This window comes from Saccostrea cucullata, unplaced genomic scaffold (assembly GCF_032062105.1).
Source record: "Saccostrea cucullata isolate Sc308-1 unplaced genomic scaffold, CSIRO_AGI_Scuc_v1 ctg260, whole genome shotgun sequence".
NCBI classification, from domain to species: domain Eukaryota; kingdom Metazoa; phylum Mollusca; class Bivalvia; order Ostreida; family Ostreidae; genus Saccostrea; species Saccostrea cuccullata.
Genome location: NW_026924928.1, coordinates 6781 through 33875, shown reverse-complemented (window position 1 = coordinate 33875; position 27095 = coordinate 6781). Strand labels below are relative to the sequence as shown.

The following is a 27095-nucleotide window of genomic DNA, read 5'->3' as shown; positions in this document are numbered from 1 at the left end:
AGTTGGTTTGAAGCCAATTTAGAGGCCAAGATAGAGGCCAGGCCAGGCCAAAGGGGCCAGGCCAGGTTTTAGAGTATGCCTGCTGATAGTGCCAAACTGCACCATTTTTATGAGGCTACTGTCTTCACAACTCCGTACTGATGTAAACATATGTTCCAACATGCAGGGCCATTTATTTTAATTAGCCTGACCTTGAACGACCTCTTGGTGCTGTTCCCCATGCCTCTAGTGTTGTTATCACTGATAACAAAGCAAACAAATTAACCTTATGCATGCCCAATTATTTTTTTAAACTGCTGACTTCACCACCAAAAGTGCTCTACACAAGCACATACACTAATAAATTCATTAGGAAAGAAAAGACTGCCACAGTTTTTCATGGGAGGTAAAGTTTGTGAGCAATATTTAGACTAACCACACACAGCATTAATTGATTCAAGGAATCAATGAATTGATTCAATATTCTGATTTTTTGTTTTAAAGCCATCTACTTCTAATGGTATTCAAAGACTGAGCTTTAAGATTTCATAGGCTAAAAATACCTATGATGAATTTTTATTTTAATTATAACTATAAATAGATACCCACCCACACACGCTGTTCCTCCTTGCCCCTCATAGCCAGATAGACACTGACACAGCCCTGTGGGGTAGGTCCACATCCCGTCACTCCGACACAGATACTTGGGGCGGGTCTTTTCCGCGGCATTTGCTACACAGACCCCGGTGTGTTCCTCAAATCCAGGGTTCAATCGACCAACAGGGGTTTCTTGGAAGAATGCATAATTGACGGTGATATTCGGACACATAATGTATGAAATTTTTACAGAGATCAAAGTGACACATGCTCCGAGGTCCTGAAATGCAATGTATACACCTCCCATTCCGGGGGTTAAGGGTACATCCCTAACTTCAGTGTTAAGTTGGATGTTGGAGTTTGAGTCATATAAATTGTCTGCTGCGATTTTATCAATGTGTGTATATGACACTGAGTCCCATGTTGGCATGTGTGCATTTGCAATGTCATCATCAGCTTCATAGTAATACAAATTAAAAGTTTCTTTGCACTGTTTGATGGTGCTTGGATCTGAATGTTGAACACAACGCCGCATGGAAAATCGGATTTCTATGCGTAGACTGTTGGCTCCTTGTCGATGGATATAAGGAGTCCTTAACCAGTTGTCAACTGTTGAACTACTAACAGAGCAGGAAGAGAAAATTCGGATGATGTTCCCGTTGTCTCTAAAACTGCCTTCTTTCCACTGAAAAATAAAGAAACATAATTAAGTTTTAAGTCTAACGTTTTTTCATAATCATTATTTCTAGCACAATAAATGTAGTAAATTATCAATTCATGATGGGTGTTATTCAGAACTTGGTTATTTTAAAAGTCTATTCTTAGATGTTAATAATAAAATGTTCTTTATTTAGCTTCATGATGGGACAGCATGCACACTATAAATATCAAAGAAGCAATTTTCTTAATTATATCTTTACAACAACAGCAGTCAAAAAATTAAAAGGTTGGCTTGTCCTAGCCAGACATATGTCTTGGGACCCCATCTGATAAAAATGTCAGCAATTCATCTTGCATTCATGAGTACCACACAACCGATTATGGCTAAAATTCCCCCTGATCCAACCAAATCGAGTCACAAGTCAATTCTCACACCTTAATTAATTCTTATACCATAAAGGGCCCTCAGTCAGAAGGCAAACTTCAAACACCCTGTTATGGACAAAACCCTATCAACATCCTTACATGTAGGATAAGATTACTGATACATAATGTAAACACCTTCTATCTTTTGGACATGGATAGGTTTTGGCAGTGGAAAGAGAATTCAAATACTACTTTGTCACTGTCAGTGCTGCTATCCCATACTGATACGCCAAATGCATCTGAGATACCCTGGTATTTCTTTGATGCAAGTGTTGTGTGCTTTAATCTCCTCTGACAGTAACCATGTCCAAGTGGCAAGAGAAACCTTAAATTAACTTCAGAATGGAATGCAGGCTGCAAACCAAAAAAAATCAAAACTCAGACGAGATTAACCTTTAACAGACTCCATATCATATACACAAACAATTTCTCAAAAGAACTTGTTTTGGAGCACTCAATTGAATTTTTTTTCTTTTTTACCATATTAGCCTCTATGAAAATGGGTTCTAAGTGTATTTATACTCTTGGATAAATACCAAAGAAAAACAGTCAGAGAGCAGGAAAACTTGTTACACAGAGGTCAATATTGTTGTAACTGTGCAATGCTCTATATTGACAGTTCCTTCAGCCCTGTTCAATATTCCAATCCATTTACAAAACATGCCAAGGCAATGATGGGAAAATCAAACTACTAGCTGTCCAAGATGAAAGGCCAATTGCTTTAGTCTCAAAAATAATAATGACCCTTCAATTTCCCCTAAATTGAATATATACTACCTCCTGCCTTGTGTATATATGCATTTACTATTTGGAAAAGCAGCTACAAGACTTTGTTACTTTGTTCTTGTATCAATATGGCACATTATTTTAGTCTGTTTATACCAATGTGTGAATTCAAATTTGTATTTCTTATGGATTATTCAAAGTGCAATCCATTAACAACCAAAATTAAGGAAAGATTTTTCAGAATCAAAAAAATATAATTAAATTGAAAAAAAATAAAACAATTGATTAAACTGCACTGATTTCACATAATTTAACTGTAACCATATACCCCTGACATTAATATTTCACCCCAATCCATTTGACTTGTTTGTATAGATAGAGCAGGAGATTTCATTTGAATTTCCAGTATAGGAATGGTAGATCATAAATCCAGCCAGGGATACGATCATCCCTAGCAAATTCAATTATCAATATACAGATATCAACTGAACTTCAACAAGAGACCAATTATAGGGGCAGCTTCATCAATTCTATACAAATTTATCACTATTGATTCTCCATAGCCCCTGACTAACATGACAGTATACTCACCAATGCTTACACTTGGTTATATAATGTGTTTTTTCTATTACATTCCCTGACAAATTTAACCTTTCTAATTTGCGGAAGACTTAGAGTGCCTATTTAAGTAATGAGATCTCAACTAATTGATGCACAGATTATGCTTATATTTTTACACATTAATAGTTGCGATTAATTTTTCTTGAAAGCTTAAGACAAATCCAAATAATACTGTGCTTAATATATGTTTTATTAAAATACAACCTCTAAATCTATTTATAACTGTGACCTTTGCCTGGAGTATTATTGAGAGTGACCACAGTCCATTTGATTAATGGGGTAATTTGCTCTCTTCATTGCAGTCCAGACCTGAAATGGCCTTTCAAATCGTGAATCCTTGGACCATACACTGGTGGGGATGGGGTGAGACAGGGTGGGAGGGGGTGGGGAAGTAGTGATGGAAATAAAAATTCCTAAGTATGCCGATGACGATAGTTTGAACTGATATGAATTGTTTACTGCACGAGAGTCATACAATTAAACCAAATCATTTCTGCCTCATTATAAGATTTATACGTTATAAAAGACCACATCTATCAAGATGAGCTGTCATTCATCATTCAAATGCATAATAACATTTATTCCACATGTACATCTTTTCAGAGGTGATTAAGAAAATTCCAACAAGAATCCCATTTACAATATGTATCACACGATAATGAGCAGACAGGAATGTGTTAATACACCAGCATGCTAACATAAAATTGGGTTCAATTCCCTCCCCCCAATTCCCACAAAAATGTAGACATGACATGCAATAGGTGTGATGTTAATCATTTCAGGAAGCTAAGATAGGTGTGAAATTACACATCAACACCATCCGCTGCACGGGAACAGAAAATTCTGATTAATTCTAAACAAAGGAACTAAATCCCACCTCATAATTACTGAAGCGCTAATTAACGGAAGGTATTATGTCAGACAAACTTATACATCAATGTTGAGGCAAGACCTATGACATACCTTTAAAAAAAACTATCCCCAAAGCACAACTAATCAATCATACATCTTATCAATATTCTGCTAAAAAAAACACACAGTAAATATTACAGGCATTTCTTCCTTGGAATTGCCTTGTTTCTGTAAATTTTAGAGATTTTGACTTCAGGTTTTGGGGGCCCGCTTTGGTGTATTTCCATTAGCTACTAAGGCTCTCCGTGCTCCCTTGGGAGAGGTTTCTCCGATTTTACTGCCAAAGGTTTCCGAGATGGGAGAAGAACTCTGCGGCTGATTGAATTAGCTACTAAAGAATAACTAATTTTCCATCCATTTGTGTTTTTTTTAAAAATGATACCACTTTAAAAATCAGTGCAATTTTCAATCAAGAGTCATTTTGTAATTTCTGTCAATTTCTCAATTTTTAATCTGTTTTTTCTTTATTCTAAACGATTTTACTGGAGTGTAAGAAGAAGAAAGTTTTAAGTCTCTGTACTGGCAGCATTTACAAGTACAGAGTGTTAAATAAAAAAAATTGACCAGATAATACCCCTGAAAAGTAAATCATTTCACGATGAAACATTAGTTTAAAAAAAAAGCAATTATCTCCTTTAAAATATAGATAATTGCCTATGAAAAGAATTTATGATTGAATTGAGCTTTAAAGATCAAAGAAAACAGAAATTTAAATTCAATAAAAGTCTTCTCATTTAAAGGCCATGTTGGGCCGCTGGGATTTCTTATAAAACTTCATTTTATCTCCCCAGAGGCTTAACAGTTTCACGAGTTCTATAGATATTGCAATAATATGCGGGGGTACAATGATTTTTTTTCTAATAAATTCAACTTGAATATAATCTTCTCTGTGTTCAAATACTCAAATGTGTGGCAGTTCAAACCTCTTCAGCCGGTCTTTGGGTAAGGTGAAGGGGTGAATTCCGTGTCAGATTTCCCTGTCTATGACAGACAGTGAAATACTGGAACAATCTACCCCTTGTCATAATCACAATATCACCATCATAACAACCACAAGGTATTGCATGAAGAACTTCCCACAGTTGGGAACAATTATATTCCTCCTCAAAGTCTTCCTTGAGTACAAAAGCCTTTGACAGCAAAAAAATAAAATTATTTCTGATATCGTCTACAATAATATTCTTTCACATTCAGATAACTTTTCCATAATGCCCTAAAGCCTTGAAAATTATTAATTGGAGGGAGAACTAAAGAGAAGTTTTATGCATTCAGAGTGCTTAGCAAGAAAACTGCACAAAGAATATGTTTGTGTGTTTAATTATTTTTCAAATCCCCCTAAAAAGTACACTATACTTTAGAAAACAGTAGGTGTTCAGGACATTGAGTCAACGTGAGACAACCTCGAAACACCTTGGCGCCATTCCTACGAAGGTGTCCCAATAATTCGGAAAACAAAGGCCAGGATAACAATAGATAGTGCAAATCTACCACCAGTTCATCTAAACACTTGAAGTGACAAAAATGATAAAGCAAATAGGCCGTATCTCAGAGTCAGAAGCTCTTCTCAGCAAGACAGGAACAGATAACTGCATAGCTGAACCATTGGTATATCTGTGTGTTTGTGAGCATAGTCACTGACAAGGAACATCTATGGCCTACACTGTGTTTACAGCCCACCCCAGGTAGCAGCCAGTGTGCTAGGAATGTGGGACAGTTTAATCCATTGGGAGATAGGATTGTGCTATCTATACAATGATTTGTATCGGGACTTCTGACCCAAGATAACCTTATACAGATCATATTTGTTGTAGAAAAGCCAGTTCTGATAATAACCCCAGCCCAGTGACAGGTCATTTTGACAAAGTAGTCACTTTGTATCCACTAATTTGAACTTTCAAAATGGACGTCACCAGTTATGCAAGAATTTGTTTGCAAGAATATATCACTTCGGAATAATTTTCTGTCATGCTTATATGTAGGTTACCGGAATTTTGTTTGTTCCTTAGGTAAAAAAAAATTAAGTAGAAAAACATGTTTCTCCTGCATCCTTAGGTAATAAAATTGCTGCAGGTACTCCATCATATTTCAGAACTCTTGAGTCACCTACAATCATTTGGCACCCAAAAGTAATCAAAAAGGGTCGTAAACCTCATGGACTTGGTGTCATTTGATCTTGTTTCCTGACATATGAAAAAAATTTAAATGCATTAAATTGTGTCCCACCTATGAATTTTATTATCCCATCCCAGCAGTTGCATTTTACCCCACCAAATGTGTACACAAAGATTCAGATGCAGAGTTGTGATAAATGTCAGTATGAATACCACAGGAGGGAGACTCAGTTTTTTATAATGCAATTCCCCGTTTTTATGACTGTAGGCTAATTGTAGATCAGTGTACTGAATGCTTATCTTCCTTTATTCCGTCAGAGGTAATCCCAGTTCTAATAAGGCCTAATGGTGAGCGACATTAAATGATTCTGATATATGGTAAAGAAAAGAACTGCCTTCAGCATAACAAGAAAATAAAAGTTCTGGATGTATTCTTTTTTTCTCTTTGTGAGAACCTGGTCCTTTCAGCTCAAAATAATTTATTACTGTTAATCTGTGAGATGGAAATCTTGAATTGCACATTCACATGCTCTGCAAGACACCCCAAAAATCCTGATATCTGAAAATTTGTCCCAGCGTGTCTGAAAATTCATTAATAAGTCATAAAAATCTGAAGAGATTAAACATTGGCTAGATACTAAAGATTTCTTAAGCAGTTGTTACGACCCAACATCATGACACCTCCTGCAAGAGAAACTCGTTTTAAGCACGAACACCAAGATTCTGTTGTTTTTTTTTTTTGCTTTCCTTTAGAATCCAAAGAGACAGATCTATACTATAAATACTAGAGCTTATTTGCTATATAAAAATTAGATAACTTGGGAGACATATGGCTAACTCATAACCTTAATAAACATCATTAATCATTTTGTCAAGTCATCTATAAAAGACCTTAAAAATTCAGATTTAATGCAGCGTTTTAGTCTTTAGAAGTATATTATATAGCTGCCCGCATGTCAGTAAGCATGGTAAAATTTAATGAATTTACTCATTGCACCATTTATCATTTTTAATTCACATCTTAAAAAGCAATTAAAGGAAACCCATAAAACTTGTGGAAATGAAAAAAAATAAGTCATAAAATGAACATTACTCTGAAAAAGAGCTCTATCATCAAAGACAACATTTTCATTTCACTCCAGTACACTTATCGACTAAACATGTCAATCAATCAACATTTTTAGTTCCCCCAAATCCATTTTCCTTCTTTTGGTAAGGCAAGATCAATGAAAAATGACAAAACCAAGATTTGGGAGGGGATTACCATATTGGGCCTGTCGACTGAATGGTATTTGTATGTGCACTTCAAGCGCAGAGTGTCTATGACATATCCTTATCTGGTCCGATCAACAAGATACCCTCAACAAGTTTACGTTTTCGCGTTGCCTGGAAACGAAGACATTGTTTCCAACATTTTCATATTAATAGATTATACAATGATACATAAGCAAATATGATTCCAAAAATGTGGCAAATAATATTTAATATTGACCATTTGCATGAAACAAAATTCAAATGAAGCCCTTTGCACTTCAGGTTCTGGAATCCTTGGTGTTTCAAGAAGCCTGGAGTGGTACCACTTGAAATCAATATGATTTCACCTTAAGCATTGTCTACTTAGGGTACAAGGACTTGCACAATTAATCTAACTTACACACTGCAATGGTGAGCGGCCACTATTTTGTTCATTACATAATCGTCTCATTTATGGCAATGAAAATCCTGACAAGCTTTAAATACCATAAGATATTAAGCTAATGACGGATGGGAGTTTTTTGTGAAAGGATTTATCTATTTTCAATTATGCACAAATGCAGGCCAAGGAATAATACCTTTTGCCCTACCAGTAATTTGTTAGATCGATGAATATTTAAAAAAAAAAAGAACATTAACCATAGCTGCAATTATGTAGAATTATCTAAGCTTCTTGAAGTTAAAGAGAAATCACAACATTCATGCAGTCATATTTTCATGTTTAACTGCAGCTTTTCATTTTTTTCTTCACATTGACCAATTAATATATTAAAATCTAAAAATTTTATATTAGTGTGGGAACTGAGATTTTCTATTATGATGCCTCTTGGCTAAATGTACACCTGGATTTAGCAGACTGGTAGTGGCCCGGATCTCATATCAAACACACCTTTTACAGGTAAAAACAATATTTGCAATGACAATAGATCTGTAAGGTAAACATTTATTTATCCTCTCACCATTCCAAGCTGACTGTTCAGCCCGGGATTAAAAATCTGAATTTAGCCGACACATATTATACATAACATGCGGATCAGGGTATAGGCTAATGTCTGACCCTCATTTTCACCTGACGTGTTGAAGGAGCTGCGGTTTCCCTTTATTAGCCTCTATCTGACCACCTGTCTTTCTGGGTTGTTTTTTTTTTTTTTGGCCTGGCTATTTCTTCACCTATTCGATCTACAAGACTCCAAATTTGGGTATACCAAGAGAGATTTTCCGATTTGTATCTAGCAGATATTAACACTTACAAAGAATAATGTGCAGACTCTGTTTAATAATGAATAAACTAATTACATCAAAACCAATATTGACATCGGGACCATAATATCTTATTAATTAATCAAACTGACACCTATGGTTCTATCAGCATCACTCCAACCAATAAAAAAAGAGAAAGTTGTATATTCTATCATACATTTTGTGGATTAGAAAAGTAAGTTTATGGGTATTTTTTGGAGTGTGAATGAATCACTGGCAACTCTGGAGTCATATAAACCAATCAGGTCTGGAATTAAACAGGTTGGACAAGGTGTTGACAAGCAATGTCTGCCTCCCCTGCCCTCTTAATCATGATCTCACAGGTGCTTGACATTTCACAAATATCACTTTCTCAGTAACTTTGTTCATGATTTAATTGACTCTCTTCCATTTTATTTGAACTCATTTACTTTTGACGAAGTTTTTCAAAATGAGAGGGAAGAGCATGGGTAGGGGTGCACTAGCTACCTTACTTGGGAAATTTAAAAGATGATGGCATTTTGGTCATGCAGCAAAATGTATTAGGAAAGCAAAGCCTAAAGATGATGTCCACTATCCCTCAACCATATATAAAAGAGTCTGCAACAGAACAGATATATCAGACTGTCCACTAGATCACATGACTTCAAAGTGGATGACATTTCACTGTTAATTTATTCATTTTCCTTTCTTTTGTTCCCCTCATATAACAGTTATGATGGATTACATATTTCTATGCATTCTTTCTTTTTTGGAGATATATTAGGTTGAAATGAAGAATGGAGTAAAATATAATTTATCAAATTCTGGTACATAACCTTATCCCAGGGAATGAGTCACTGAACCATCCATTTTATAAACCAGCCTATAAATGCCAAAAGTATTATGTATTCATTCCTTTTGAAAGGGAATTAAGTTAAAAGAAACTTTCATCTATTGTGTGTATTATTTTCCTTAATTTCAGTTTCATGCTTGAATTCAAAGGAAAATAAACTGTTTCTGACAGGGGCCAGCAAATCGCCTAGTGATGGACACATGCCATTTACTACAAACCAGAATACTACAATCAGCACATTTTTGTTTTCTTTGCATTTTTTCCCCTCGGAATGACATGATAAAAATGATAGATATACAAAAAAACCTAATTTTTTTTTTGTTTTAAGGTAGGCTACTTTCAATTTTTTTTTGTTTTCTTGAATAAGTCTAACTTGCAGATTAATTTTCATTTATATACCTCTAAAAATGCAACAGCAAAAATTCAACATAAAAGTGTAACATCATATTTTATTTAGCTATGTACCAAATCACATCCAATTATTGTTAAAACTTAGGAAAATCATAAATATTCTTTGTCAAGAAAATATTTGAATTTCTATTTGAAAACACTAAAATATTGATGATGATTCTGTCAAAATCTTTCAGAGAAAAAGCTCAAAATATCTTTATTTTAAATATTTCTCAAAATCTTATATGTTTATAAATTATTTAGAATTATATCTTAGGTTAGCAAAAAAACATTTTATTATGGTTGACCAGTTTTTACAAAACAGCCTTTTGAACACCTATACCCCCATTTTTGGAATATCTATTTTTTCATTTCTTTGCAAAACTTATTAAAAAGTAAATTTAATAAGATGATATATGCTAAAAATTAAAGATAACTATAAGTTAGTTTGTTTAAAAAAATTAAAAAGCTTTAGGTCCATAAAGGCAATTAAGAATTCTCTGTCTGTGTATGTACTAAATTACATGTAGATCCTATGGACAGAGTGCAAAGTGGTTATTCCTATAAATTGAAATGCTTTGTGTGCACAATGACACTATAATAAACAAATATATACTTGCTAAATTATTTTCAATCATCCAAAAAGATTTTTTTTCAATAGATTTATATTGGTGTGTAAAATTAAAACCGGATCCGTAAAAGTGTGGACCTGCCTTAATCTAACTTGAATTGATAATAAAAAGATAAATTACAGTCTTCGGTCAGCCTTCATATCAAATAAATTAAAATTACTTGTACCATATCTATATGTATTTTGAATCCCTAAACTGATACATATAATTTTAGTTTATTCTAACATGAATTTTTTTTTAACATCAGCCAGGTATAAAAGTGGAGTACTTTAGCACCTAAGCATCCACAATACTACACGTTTTTGAGCAGCAACAGTTATCTCCCATCTTGTGGTTCTCATTAATTCCCTTTCTTCTCATGATTAAGTTTGTGTACCCATTTTTAACAAATTTGAAAATAATATTTCAGCTACCCATTTCTACCCCTTTATTTAGTCTTTGTATTGGACATATTCCTGAGAGGTCAGCAGATTTTAGTGTATGCGGGGGTGACCAAACAAATGAATCAGACGAAATATTTCTCAGCATGTGCCCCTTATGTGATGATCTTCTATATTTTGTTTGTTTTCCGCGATAACTTAGTTAAAGAATCTGTTTATAAATTTGAAGTTGAATGTTTTCTAACAACAGGGGAATTGATTAGAATGAAAAATTTTACCTGCGGTCTCCTCGGTTTTCATTTTTTTTTTTTGGCTTGATCAAGATATCAATGATAAAGTAATGAAATATGTCGGCATTGTTTGATAAATGATTTTTCGCTTGGTCCCCACAAAAACATATCAATGCGTAACCAAACTGCCCTGAAAGGGAGTGTCAATAATCACTCTAACAGGCCGTAATTAAAAAACGGTCCTTCTATTCCCCGGCAAATAAAAGTTCGACAAGTCCCCAACAATCTATTCTTTTGTGGCACTATACAACCTTTGAACCCTTTAAAATTGGTCCTTTAAATGGAACCATCAATTTTACAGAAGCACAATATGCCATTACACCCCAACAATTACTAAATACAATAAAATGTTTTGACAATGGAAAATACACCCAGGGAAGCATGGAACAAAATTTTGTCAACATTCAATTTTCAAAACATAAAAAGAAACTATAGAAAATCAGGAAATACCAGTATAAAACTAAAACAACATTTTGCTGAAATGGTCATGCTAAAAGAAAAACAGAGCACATTTCATATATAGTGCAAAGGATTTATGACCTTAGTTTTTTAAACCACAAAAAGTGTTGGATTTCCACAATGAGTAAGACTTTCGTCTCAATATTATGACTTTGGTGGGTTAAATAACTAAAATTGTAGAATAATACATTTCTTTTTGTAAACCTGATCTTGGCCATTACCAGAAGAAATTCTTGCCAATATTAACTTCTCGTGTAAACCATTAAAGGATAAAATGAAATTCCCTTCCATTATTCACGTCTTACCCAAATGTTAGAAACATTAGCTTTATGGTCAGATTGTACAGTTTACATCTAAAATCCTTGATGAAGGCAATCCAAAATGTCATTTGTTCATGGCCTTTTAATTCTAGTCTTCTTTTCTCAAATAAAAAAAAGTGGGAGGGCAATTTTTTCTCTTTTAAATGTACTTCATACTATAGTGATCTCCTCAAATAACCCTTCCTATGGACAATAATCCAGATTAATCTGATTTTGACAATGATTAATAAGATTATCCCCAATTAGCACAGCTGTATACTGTGTATATCTGTATACTTATCCTTCGTATTGTATTTTATACAGATTACTAAAGTAAAATTTATAGAAGGAAGGATCAAAACTCAATGCCTTTTCTGGGCTGCCTTGAGAACTGACATGTTGAACTTGTTCTTAGCATGCACACATGCACCAAGTAACAATAAGTCCCTATTAATGAGAATGCATAAAATATATACTAGCATACATGCAATATGGGCCAGCTTTCCTTACCACCTTAACTAGGTAAAATAATTTATCCCCTTTGACATTAAGCCCCCTCCTCCCCCCTTCCTAAACCCAAAATACAGACATTTTTTTTAAAAAAATACAGTGGCATATCAGTGCAAGACACTTGCATGCTACGGCCTTTGTGTATAACTATTTGCTTTTGAATTTTCACCTTTCAAGGCCCTGTACAATAAACTTTATAATTTTCAGCGAAGCACAGCAGGTCATCAACAGAACACCACGGGGTTCCTGCCCAAAGTTCTGACTACCTCAACATATATGAATACTTGACTATAGATTTTTGCATCAATAGGGTTTAGAATCTACAGTTAGGAAAAAGTTCTTTTTTCAATAGAATGTACAAGCATTCAACTTCCGTTACACCCCTTTAATTAAGAAAAAATTGAAATCCTTTTTTTAAAGAATTTAAAATTTTCAAATTTTTTTTTTTTTTTGACAATGTGCATACATATTTCTGTTTGATGCTCTGAATATACTACAATGTTCACATGCCCCCGAGAACAGAATCAAATGCAATCCATTGTTTGCATATCTAAATTCTCCGAAAAACCTAACAAGAGGTTTGTCATGGGAAGATTTGAAATGTTGACTCTACTGCACCCAATGTAAATGTCCTATTCTATCACACAGATAACTGTTAGACATGATTCCCATTAGAGGTGAATCAAATTGTGACCCATGCTTGGTGCAACCCAGGCAAAAGTCAATGTTGTGTGATTCTTTCAAAGTTTGTAATGTAAGATAGATAATTGAAATCTTAGCCAGCATCTGTACAAATTAGTTTGTAAAACACAGGTAAAAATGTTGTTTTATGTCAGCTTCAGATCATTTTACATTGTTTGTGTCCATTGACAAATATACGCTTTGTAAGCAAACGCTTTGTCCCTTGTTGACTGTGATAAATTCACTGTGCCATAAATCTTATTTTTCAGGAAAAAGGCACTCAATATTGCCATAATAATGTTACCCAGAGTATACATTTACATTTAAGGTTGGGAAATAATAAAAAGAGGTGGCTCCAAGTCCGAAATCTGAGCACAAAGCTAACATAATACAGTGTACAGTTATAGATAAAGAAATAATTGAAGAAATAATAAGTTTAGCAATAGACTTCCTATGCCATAAAAACAATTTTATTAATCGTATTTATACAAATAAATTGTTTCAATCAAATGGCAATAAATGACAAGGGGAAGTAATTTGCCTCCCTTAATTTGAGTATATTTAGCCAAATGATGATATTTATTTCAGAGAAAAGGGTAAAATATCGTATAATCAGTGGAGACTATATCCTTATTGCCAAATGTTCTTCGTTACTGTAAATAATATCACTAAAATAACATTAGAAAATATTTTTTATGTCTATTAGATATACAGATATTCTGCAGATATATGTTTTTTATATATCATATATCCAATTCTTCAAGCTTTAATATGTGCTTAATCACTGAGTCATGATGTCCATTTATCAGTTACTGAAATGTTGCCTAGAACTTTTATGGCAATTTTTTCTCTAATTTTATTTTTCAAGGATATGCAGTCACCAAAATAAATTTGTACATGAAATTCTACATATTATATAACCAATGGTAATTATCTTTACTATAGAGCATTAAATTTTTGCGACATCTTATTTTCAAGACAACTTATTTTCACAAGATAGTAAATGACTCTTAACTGATCAGCAAGACAACATCACAAATCATAGTTATTAATTGCTATATATAATATATCTTAAGGAATACTATTATACATGAGAATTTCATTTTCAAAACAGGAATGGGCACTAAGGGTAATGAGTTGGCTGATTACCGATAAAAACTTATTCTCGGTGCATGATATATCTTGATTCAAAACATGGCAACTGTTTTCCTTTAGCCTGACCTCAATTTTTAGAGAAAAAATAAAATTTGGAAAAAAATCATAAGGAAATAATATTCATAAATTGTACATCTGTGCGTGTTTTTAGGATTGTACATGACAGGAAATTTACAAATGTAGCATCAACGTCACATCAACCCTTTTTTTGGCAAGCAAGACTTAGTTCAAAATAGAAATCAATTTTTCACTTTTAAATATTTAAAAACAATAAATTAAGATACAGAAACTGCATGGATTAAAAAATGTGCGAACAAGTTTTGCATAAAATCGGGCAAATCAAAATTACACGTTCACTAGTCTGATGGACAAGTGATTATAAATGTTAATGTCTATCCCTGCACAAGCACACCTTCTCAAGTAATTAAGCATAAAAAAAAAAGTTCTAGTATAAAATAAAAAGTGATTCACACTATTGGATATTTTGTATGCCATGCTGCCATCCCCATTTTCATATTTACTATCAGGTTTTTCATACACCATGCATCCATCCCAGTTTTAAATGTTAGAATACTACGTACCCCAGTGTTGGAATCTGATTTTTCATTTATGTGTGTTGTCCAGTTCTTTAGATTTGGAAATTTGGAAGAATCTACTAAAACAACTGAAAAACAGAAAAGACAATATAATTAAAATTTTTTACCAATCAAATTATATATTTACATATATATCAGAAAATTGACAATTTCTTTGACAAAATTGCTTTTAAAGATTCATTCCTTTTTTTAATTCAAAAGTAAGATTTTTGGAATTCCCATAAAATTTATTTGTAATTATATATATACTTAAAATGTGAATAGATCACAATGCATGTACATGTATAACCAATAATATTAATACACATTTCTTCTACCTGAGTCAGCAAATTGATGAATAAAAGGTACTGGCCATGCCATAAAAAAACAGTTATGAAATGAAATCAAAACAACATTTTTCCTTTTATAAAGCAAATGAAGCAATTAAAAATATTATAGCATCAGAAAATTTCTTGGCTCTGCACACTTTATATCTACATGATAAGATTTTAGCACGATAACATCACACACAGCCTCTAACAAATTTACTTTAATGCACATTTAATTTACTGAGATGGGAATAAGAAATGTGTCTCTTGTGCAATAAATATGTAATAGAGTGTGAAATATACAACCACAGCTGATGCCAGTGATAAAGTAAATGTATGAACCCAAGGTCCACATATTTCACACTGGTCTGTGAATTTTGAGCCTGATGGCCCTCGAGCCAAGGACCTTGGTCAGGCCCTACAGGTAACATATGGTTATTACTAAATGCCACAAATTCCCTTTGTACAGGTGTACAGGCATTGTTTTTGTCTGGCTGCAGTGTACCTGTATCTACCATCGTTCTATGGATTAAGCTGTCACCTCTTGTACAATGTTCCCCGTCAATCTCTCTCACTCGATGTACCATTACAAAAATTCCTAAGCCCAGACTTTTAACATAAATTACCGCAGCCTATCACAAAGATCTAATATCTTTCTACATTTAATTGCTCATAAATTACATTAACACACACTCTCTCTCTTTTTGTGCACCTGCACAAGACTTTCGCTTTAAGATTTTTTTTTTTGGTAATTTTTTTCTGTAAACTTTTATTGTTAAAAAATCTTTTAATAGCCACCACACTTTTAAATGTTAAGAGAAATTTTACTGCAAATATTAAAAATATATTAAATATATTTACACTTCACACTTGGATATCACACATTACAACACTCAATGGCACACTTCCCTTGCCTTGGCTATAAAATTGCTGGTCTATAACACAACACTACATAATGATCATGTCTGATCGATTTTTGGTTTGTATGAGTGACCACTAGAGCTGGTTATTTAGCATAATCAGAAGAGCTACCACTGGCTAATTCCACTCCTCTAAGTGACTGGACACATCTAGCCAATCAAATAAACATCAAAACTCTATCATTCTGTACTGTTCAATCAACACCAACATCTACATCAAGTGTAGTCTACTGAGTACATACACTCATAATATGGAAAATCTGTAAAAAGACAATATTTAAAACTTTCTTTAAATTCTCAATCTAAAATATAACTTGAAGCATACATGTATTAATTATCAAATTTTTTATCATCTGTGTGTAAAGCAGTGATAAGATCTGTTAGTGTATTGGTTATGTCTTTCTCGTGGACCCAAAGACCCGATTGCATGGTGAATGTCACATGACTCACAATATGTATAATCCTTCGACAAAAATTGTGACTGCAGGGCCGATATGTGAATGTTATCACTAAACGTATCATAACAAACCATCAACAACAAACCACAGAGTTTGAGAGGATTCCGGGGAAAGTGAGTTTCACTCTCTCCAAACGATGACCTGACAAAAACCTTTCAAGAAGGCCCCTTGAATGATCTAACGTGTGAAAAAGAAACAATCTAAGGAAGTGTCATTTAGAAAGAATGAAAAATAAAACTTGAAGTAAAAAAATTTTTCTCACAAAATTGTAGGGTGACTGGGTACAGAGGTGGATTTTTTGAGTGTAACTTAAAGCTACATTCTACCAGGGCAGGTTCCCCCACCTAATTAGACTGATTAACACTGATCAGGTGGGATCCTTCTGACAGACAGCTCCGATACATCTGTTATCACTAAGGTTTTTTTTTTAACAAACTTGAAACACATATCGGTACCAACTAAAATAGCCATCTAACATCATCACCGGTCCGACAATGATTTCATTCCCCTACATCTGCTCCTCATTGGCAGGTCCAACAAAATATTTACAAACCCGCTGCATATCTGTGAAGCAAAACAATCCCCCGCAGCCCACTTTGTATTTGATGTTTTGGAATGATACTGTTCATTAAATAGGTTACCAAAAAACCAAACACAATGAAAATGAAGACCTGCAAAAAAAAAACCTGCATGAAAATTTTGGCAGCCAACTTTTTGGGGGAAATCTTTGAACATGTTGAATACAGTTCTCTGATGTTTTTCTCGTGTTGAGTTCTCTATTGGATTCTATGTAGGAAGCTGACTACAGATAAAATAATCTGTTTTTAAACCACGACCTGATGCAGGTTTCTGATAAGTGATCCCTTCTAACATGTTTCTCTCAAAATAAAACACTACTCCTGAAAACTACCTACAGTGAAATTTCCATCCAGAAATGCTGCTAAAATCCCACTTCCACTCCATACTTCCTACAATACTGATGTTCCTACTTAATTTATGAAAGATATTTTCTTAGTGTCATACTTATAAAGTCATATATATTCAGGTTTTCAGATAAAATACATATAGATGTCAAGATAAATTTTGTAAATTTGGTTGTCAAGAGAAAATTAATGTGATGTCATGGCTGCTCTGCGAGACATTATGTTAATTCTTATATCTATATGTTAAAAGTGGGTTGCTCTCATTAAAAATTGTGTTTGTTAAAATACAAAGAAAAAATATTTGAATTTCTTTTATAATCACTATAGATAAAATTTTTGGCACCATTATGCTACTGATTAGTGATTAACTTTAGCTATTTTAAAGGCATAATATTTTCAAAACGACAACTCTCATCTTTTAGTAATCATGAGAAAGAACATTACGAATTTTAGATATTAAAGAAGGAATTAAAATAATTTGCCTTTAAAAAAAAGTGATACAATTCCTCTGTGAAATTAAAGCTTTGTCAAAGTAGTAGTTCATTTACAGCACAAGATCTTAACAGAATTAATTTGCAAAGAATCAAAAATCTCTGGAGTCACTGATTGCCTCTTCTGTATTAAAAACTTAATCAGAAATTATGCAATAGTAAACTTGCATCAACTGGCAGTCAACAGATACTATAATGCAACTTGTTTCCAAGAAAAACACAAGAATTTCCCAAAGGGAATCTAAATGAGTGAAAGGTCGATCTTTGCTGTTAAAGGCACTCAAATGAGGAATTACGCCTTAAAAAGAAGGTGGAAAACAATAAAATCTACTGCTAAAAGTGCCAAACATGGTACGCTGGGATCCCTACTTGTGTTAGGCTCATGTCAATAGAAAGTTGAAATACAACCCAATTTAATGGGCCTGTATAAACAGATTTGATTGTAGACAATCTCAAATCCTCACTTTTGGTAAGACTTCTGCTAAGAGATGGAAACTTCAAACTGACAATATCCCCCTTTGTTAAAATGGTGAAATCAAACAATCTGCACCTTGGGATCTACTTAAATGTGTTAGGAAGACCAAACATGCAGCCTCCCTCCTCAACTCCAAGAAGACAAACATTTAGTTAACACTTCTACTGGGACACATTGCGAAAGAGTATTTCACTCCTAAAATATCTTGCTTTCCTGCAAAACAAGATCTTTAAGGATATTTAATCTTTTTCAGTTCAATGAAAAGAAGAAAATTTACTATCGGTAATAAAATTTTGATTGAATGAAAGGACAATGCAAGTTGCTTGTGAAGTGAACATGCAACTCCCCTACCCAATAAATGTACCAAGAGCTTACAGGTTATTGTCAAGTTAATACTATTAGTGGTCTAATAATTCCTCAATGAACTACATACATCATTCCGATCTTTCAAATAACAAATACTTAGACACCCAAATTCAACTAAACACATTGAAATCTCTTAAACTAGAAAGATTCAACAGAAGGAAAATCAATGCAAACAGGATCTCGTCTGACAGTTAACATACAGCAGATTCCAGAAAAAGGATAAATGCCATCATATAAACTATCCATTCTCACAAAAAATTAGAAAGAGACGAAATAGAATTAACTTTACAAGGTTTATAGCCGATCTGTTACTGAAGAGGAGGGCTGAAAAAGATTTACCGTAATTACCCTCTATTTTTTCCTCCTACATATACCAAGTGAATACTTTTCAAAAACTATTTATCCAATCATCATGAAGCAAACCAAACCCTTTTTCTAATTTTATTACCAGTACATATTTTCAAGCATTTTACTTGTGGTCAATCTAGACTCTAAATATACTGATGCATTTTTTCAAATTAAGATTGCTGCCAAAATGCATTTCTAGTAAACAATTTTAGGAATTTTTTTAAAATTTGATAGTTTTCGATGGATTATAGACAGGATACATTTGATTAAGACATAGTGGACACTAAAAAATGGTCAACAAAAAGTATGATGGACACCTGACAAATAAAGACCTCACCCCCATTACTAGAGCTGTCCTCGGGAAATATAAGCCGTGCAATATTAAACTTTTCCTCTATTGAAAGAAGTAATCATCTCGCTTGTCTGTGAGACATCACATGCGGCTGACTAAACTTATTAGATAGACAAAAATCTCCAAAGCCTTTGAATTAAAAATAAACATCCCTATGATTTCTGTGGAGATTTGAGTCTTTGAAATTCTTTTTTATGTCCATTGAAAGCTGTGAAATGAGGCAGAGAGGTAAATGAAAGACCTCTGCAATGTTGCCTGGAAGAGACAGAGTTGTCAAATGCAAATTAGAAGCTAAGACCATGAGGATAATGCATATACTCCTCATCTTCCAAGATTATCCATTCAAAAACACGGAAGGGGAAAAAAATCAGCTGAATAGCGAAGATGAAAGCCAAGAAACTCCAGAGGGAAAGGAGTGGAAATATAATCAGAAATCTAAGAATATAAAAAAATGAAGATGATTGAAGAATGAAACTTTTTTGATCATATGACCAGAGAATCCCTTGGAAGTTTACTCACTCAAAGATTCACTTTACTATAAACTTTGTGAAACTGTAATTTTTTAACCATGCAATGGCAGTTTATTTGCTTCAATGTTCTTTTTTTTTTTTTCGTGCTTTTAAAAAACAGTCTAAAGCCGACAGCATTCAGGCTGAAATGCATTTCAGTGAACATTTTCAATATAAAAAACAACTTTAAAATTATCAACCAAATCAAATTCAAGTTCAAAAGCGATTTTAACACTCTCACAGCATAAAAATTTGATTGGACTGAATGGGTTTGGAAGCAAGAAGGGCAAATTATGCACCTTTTGACAACCTGCCTGGCTTGATGTTACCCTAGAGGTTACGGGGGTCCCTTCCTCACAACCCAATTTTCACCATTAACCCAATAACTGTCAAAACAGTTAAGACTCCCAAATAGGGAAAATCTTCTAAATTGATTACATCACTGAAAATGAGCACATTAAACAATTGACATGAATCAAATTTTATAGCAAGTATTCTAACAGAACACCACTATTTTGTTAGCATTCCCAGTTTTTCAGCACTTAACTGCAGAAGTGAATTATATTAATAAATCAACTTGTTGCATAGAGTTCACAATTACCCTCATAGAGTGAACATAGCTTCTGTAATTTAATTCTCTTTTATTGCAACATCTAGAGAAACCCAGAGAGAATCAACTCTGAGACCGAGTAACTGGGATAATACTAACTCTCCTTCAACCCATTGGCATTTCTCTGCATATATGAATATGTTGCCAAGACTTTGCTAAAATATTTACCTCTCTAAATTTATAAGCCTATAGGGCCCTGCGCCTTTTATCAAATTAATTAATTTGTCTTATATTTGAATTTAAAATAAATAGTCCGTAAGTCAATAGACAACAGGATTATGGTACAAGCTCATAAAGGGGTGAATGCCAAACGGTGTAGATAGATACCCCGGGTTGAGCTGTTGCTATCCAGCGTTATCGCCTGACAGAGCAACCTTAACCAAGATAGCACCACTGTTACCGGGCCTGATTTACTCAATCTGCATTACACAACTCCCAATAAAGCTTTTCTTTCCCATATCAGGAAGAATTTGCCCAGGCACTTACTTTCAATCTCAAATGACATTGCTTTGCTCTGCTAAGTTGGAACTATCTAAAAGCATGCCCATTTAAGTTCTAATGGTCCATTGTGATTGCTACATTCTACACAAGTGTAAAACGGACAGGCTGTAAATTTCGTCAATATTGAGTCTTAAATTATTCATAATCTGTAAAGATTTTCCATGTGTACGTTAAACAATGAGAATATTATAAATGACGAATTCAGTGGACGGTTAATTAGTCTGAATTCTTTGTGAACTTGAGGTGGAAATTACTGACGTCCAATAATTCTTTTCTATATATACACCAATGTGTATGCAATAATGACAACATATGCCCAGCATACATTGAAAGTGACCAATATAAATGTAAAATGAACATTATATATAAACGCCTATGAGTAAATGCAAAAGAATACTCCAAAGTGGTATCTTAATTCTTTTATAAACAGAGCAAAACACAATCTTCCTTCAGAAGACACTTTGAAAAATACCTTTCACATGTGTCATTCAGATATTTAGACTTGGAGTGTCAAAAGAAATAATTTAGCATTGATTGCTTTAATGACATTCTTTGAAATGTTACTCTAATCAGCCGAATCCTCAGATAAAGGAATATACAAGCAAGGAAACTCTAAAGTGTGACAAGGGCTTTGATTTTTATTTCCACCCTGATAATTAAATGGCAATATTAAATATCATGTACCAGTCAGAGGTAGATGTAAATACAACATTTTTTTCCCACCATGCTTCATTGCATGGTATTGTTTTTCAAACCACTCCTTCGTAAAGTAGTTTCTGCATTGTATATTTGGAAACTTACTGTTTAAAATGAAATCTGATGAGAATTAAGATTTGTTTTCTCACATATCAACAAAGCCACACTTTGAAGACCTTGCCTGTATACTAAGCTAATTGATCTATTTCCCTCTTTTGTGCCAAGGTTACAAAAATGTTATCCTAGCTTTATTTCTAAATCATTAGACTTTAAGGTGTCTCATTCTGTTTTCAGGATTATGCAATATTAGGCAGCCTGACATACTGATCAAACTTTCCTATTTCTCCAACGAATCTGGGAACTATAGCACCACCTTTTTAAACTTGTTTGTTTTGTGGATTTGTTAAGCGATCTGATTTATTTACATCTCACATCTTTTCTTTCAAAAACACATTACAAAGAATTGTGCCAGACTACATATATCAAAAGCTTATTAACACTCTTCAACGATCAATAGAAATTTCTCTTTATATACCTGTAATTTATTTTTCAACTGGCAGATTTATTGTACAAGCTTGGGAAAAAAATTGCAGCAGTGCTTCAAAGTTATTCCTTTCTTTTATTATTTCCATTCCTTCAAAAAGTACGTTTCTAATACTTTCTTAATTCTGAAAAAATGGAGAGGAAGCACTTGTAAACAGCTTGTTTCTCAACAACATTACATAATGAACATTTTACTTCAGGGAGATTTACAACTTCATTTGGCGTCTTCCTATCATGTTCAAGAACATCAGATTCATTAAGATAAAGACCCACATCCTTTTTATTGCACAAAACGACACCTTAGATCGGCCCTCATTAAAATCACCTAAAATCGTATCTCTGTGACCCCAAAACACCTCCCTCAGTCTAAGGGGACTGAGACAAATGCCCAACATCATGCAAGAAATTTGATATTTTATAGCTTGTTCCTTTCCAATATGTCTTTGCCTAAACAACAATTGGGCTTTTAGGTTTAAAATATTCTAAAATGAGAAATTTAAATACCCTGCTTTACAGTATAATTATAATGAAAGAAATGTTTCACACAGCATATTTCTAACATGACTGTATATACATAATAATGAATATCTAGAAAAGGAAATTTAATTTTTTATGCAATAAATTAACGGTAAAAACATTTCGAATATATATTATACATCATGTGAATGCAGCTCTTAGCTAAGATGCACATAAAGCTTGCACTTAGCATAGCAGTAAGTACTAGTACTTCAAAAAAAAATAATGAATGCACTTCAGAAAAGAGTGCAATACCATAAGCCTGCTACCACTTCAAAAACAAATGATAAATATAGGTAGGAAGGCATTTCCTTTCGGTACTACAACCATTATTGTGGCCACTTGTCCCGACACCAGAGTCAGACAGACGTATACCACAAGCAAGAAATAACAAACTGCTTCTCAAGTCTTTGACTGTCCATTAACACTTAGATAGAGAAGATTAACACGGGATAAGAACAGAACATATTTATATTTACTGCAGGATTTCCCATGCAGTGTATTGAGTAGATTTTTGTCCACCATAGAAAAGGTACTGCATAACCAATAGTAGACCAGTCAGGGTGTTTGTGATAACTGACTATGACATACATTGTATTATGACAAGCAGGGGGGCTATAAATTAAATTGAGAAAACCCCACCATAAAAATCACTAAATCCACCATAAACCTGCTAACAGTACTTATTATCAACTAGCCATGTTGGACAATGGCAATTCTTCTCCTTTATCATATGCCCCACTTACAAGTGCCTTATCTCTTCTCTTACTATCAGTTAATATCCATCTAATTATGCAATGTTTCTTGACAAAGAACATCGTTCCATACTGCTCAATGACATATAAACAGATTAGTAGATTGTAAAATCTAGTCAAACCATTTTTCAATAAGTGCATGTTGATAAGTGTTTATGTGATATAGTGATATGTGCATGATTCTCTCTGATGGTTTCAGAAGTTAAGCCTCTGACTAGATGCTTTCAGGATTCTTTGACAACCGTAATATACTGTGTGTGAAATAGGTTATAAAGTAATAATACACTAAGGTATACCCCACTTAATATGCAGAAAAGGCAAATAAAATCGAGTGTGATTGATCACTTCAAAATATATTGTGTATCATAAATGCCATGTCAAAAATCCACTTGACTAAACACAGAGTTGGGCATCAATAAGTTTATAGACTTTCAGTTCTCTGATTATGAAGCATTTCATAATCTTTGTGTTTATACAAGCATACACACCATCGATATTGGCCATCTACTTTTTGTATTTACACCTTATATTCAGGCACAGGAACTCAACTCCATTTTAATGGCTTCCTCTGTTTTCAACATCTCAATTTTCACTCAATTTTCCAATTGACTGGACAAAACTAATGGCCTCAGATCTCCACCTCTGTGGCCACTGCTTTCCACCTTCTATAGACCAGGTAATTTATGTTGGTCATCGTCATTTTCACTAAACCTGCCCCAAGGTAAGGAACTGTCCATATAGAAAAACAAGTGATGATATCTTTGTGGTCCATTTCACTTAGTGAACCCCACATTGAATAATGGAAGGATTTGCATGCATCAGAGTAATTATAACTCCCTGAAAGACATGGGTATTTCTAGGCCCCTCATTGGGAGTGGAAATTGAAAACACTCCAGAATTTCAGCTGTAGTTTACTCGTAGGCCAAATTTTTGCCACACACAGTCATGATCATGTATCAGACTTGATACAATGGTTTCTCTTTATATTCTTCCAACAATAACAAAGACATCTATATAAGTTTACATAATGGTGTGCATTTCAAGTAATCTTTCATTTGAAAGGATAAGAACTTTCTCTTGTGGCCAGTAAATTATAAAAGTTTATACAGAATAAACACTTACTACATGTATCATCTAAACCTATATTTGCATAAGTCATCTAAAAACTAAAGCGTAACTGATTTTATGATTTGACACAGCTAATTTAATCCAGTCTTGACAATGACCCAATGCCCTTTGCTAATCATGTGTAGGGAGTTCATTACGCATTGTACACATCTTTAATTTCTCCGAAGGGAATACAAGTATCCTACTGATGCCCTGGCAATCAAACACCAATTTAGCCGATATGATAGATGACCATAGAACTACACAAGATAAGACTTGACCCCCAGTGCAGTGAGAAATCACCTGAACTAAAATACCATGTCAAAGCCTCTGTCAAAATGATTAATTCCCCTCAAATGATGTTTCTATTCCAATCTCAAAAAAAAAAAAAAAAAAAAATTAACATCTTTTAATTTTCTTTTAATATGGCAAATAGTTTCCTTTCTAGCTCAGAAGCATAAAAATAACTGGTGAAAACCCACCTACTAAGATTTTAACTTTTGAAATTTGAGATATTTTGAATGGACCACATTTTTTTTATAAATTCACTTGCTATGAAAGTATTCTATTTAGTAATGGAGCTATCATCACACAAACGCAGTTAAAAGACCATCACGAATTTCAGTTTCAAGTTGTAGTCCACTGGGTGCATCAAGACCGATTGTGTGTTCCAGCACTCAGGCGGAATGATTCCTTGGCTGAATTTAGAGCAGAAGGCTACAATTGTTGGTGAATTTAAAGAAGGATAATTACCATAATTATACTACATTGTCTACTCTTGTTTATTCAGTAATTGCAGTCACTGACAACTGAAATATGAAATTGCTACCTACGACACCACCAAATTTACCAATATTAGTCGTTGTTGGACTCTTTTATATACAAATTTTAAATTGCATGTTTACTACCTTGTACAACATTTCCACATTGTAATGTACTCTCATTTGACACGGTGTTATTTTCAAAACTATCATTTTTTTCTTATCAAATTTAATATAATGATTTAGAGCAGATTAAACATCATTTTAAAACTCGTAAAACTTCATATCCGTTCATATAATCATCAATTTTCAATGTTACAATTATATGTACAGTGGTGATATTTTATCCACAATATTATGATTAAATGGAAATTTTAAATTATTGTATATACTTCTAACCTAACAGTAATATGGTGTAAATTATTTATAGTAATCTTATTTCTAATTCATTTTAATAAAAAATGTAATACAAATGAAACATCAACATTTTCACAAAAAAAAAAAAAATTAAAAATAAGTTCTTCAACATTATTTTCAATTCAATTAAAAAAAGAAATATAAGGAAATATATCTTTTTAATTGTAATATACATATGTACCTAAATATATCATTTGAAAGTTATTCCAAAATTTTAAAAATAAAAGTATCCATGACAGGAATCTAATAAATAGTTTATTCCGATATTGTTGTTTGGTGTGATTTTTCAAGTGTTGGCAAAGGTTTGTGATTTGATAAAATATATCCCAAAGAAAAACACATTTCTGTATGTGTTACTGAATACTACAAATCCTTATAAGTTTCGCATGAAAGCTTTTAATATAGGAATTCTTTCGACTTGAGTAAATCCCTTCTGTCAACAAATCCCGAAAGCCGACAACGAAAAAAAAAAAATACAAATGACAGACCAACCTGTATTTATCATGTTTAGGACGCCTCTCAAATATTCCCCCGAAAATCAAAATACACTTCAAATTATTTTTTTAATCAGGTAGTCTTTTGGTATTTATTTTTCTAAAATGTCCTTTTTGCTTTTTTTGTCCCCACGATTAGAGAGAGCTCATTCAACCACTCATTGCCAAAATCTTTGGATATTCAACACGCGCTTTTGGAAAGATGTGCACATCTAGACGTATAAATGTAATATTTGACTTCATAAATGAAATAACTCATCTTACCTTCTCTAGCGCATAGTCCTATTGTAGATAAACAACTTAAAACAATAAAATACGGAGCCACTGAAAAAACCGTCCGTCTCTTCGCCATGTTTCACTTTCTGCTACTAAAGTTGGCGCATGCGCTGTAGTATTTGTATACATAGGAATGAAGTGCAACACCTCCGTTTACTTTCTTTGATCAACCACGTCTTTGGGATGACGACAAAGTATTTCACATTATGTATAAATCGCATAAGTGAAACTTAAACAGCATATTCAAGACTTTCTCAAAAAGACTACAAATTAAAAAAAACAAAACAATAAAGCTGTCTTACGCCGTTAATGAAATCTAGATTACAAGAATGATACAGGAGTAGCCTCCCTTCTGTCATTTTTCTACCTGGCGAAAAGGTGTGAAAATGAAATAGCGTCTAACTTATTTCAAGCCTAGAGGGATTTTTTTTATTGTGATGTGCTAAATTTCCTTTAAGCTAAGAAACGTTTCTTTACGATTCTAAATCTTTTTATGTGCATGTTTCAAATGAAGAAC

General features: G+C 33.4%; 1 protein-coding gene across 6 annotated transcripts in view; it reads right to left on the bottom strand.

Moving 5' to 3' along the window:
* LOC134267625 (ephrin type-B receptor 1-B-like) overlaps positions 1-26699 on the bottom strand; it is a 53723-nt gene extending 27024 nt beyond the window's left edge. For all 6 annotated transcript variants that reach the window (XM_062749823.1, XM_062749826.1, XM_062749824.1 and 3 more), the window contains exons 1-3: positions 26567-26699; positions 14738-14820; positions 589-1261 (exon numbers count right to left, since the gene is read on the bottom strand). In XM_062749823.1, the coding sequence (XP_062605807.1) occupies positions 589-1261; positions 14738-14820; positions 26567-26654 (844 nt within the window). In that variant the 5' untranslated portion in view covers positions 26655-26699. The remainder of the gene's footprint in view (positions 1-588; positions 1262-14737; positions 14821-26566) is intronic.
* Positions 26700-27095: the final 396 nt, after the last annotated feature.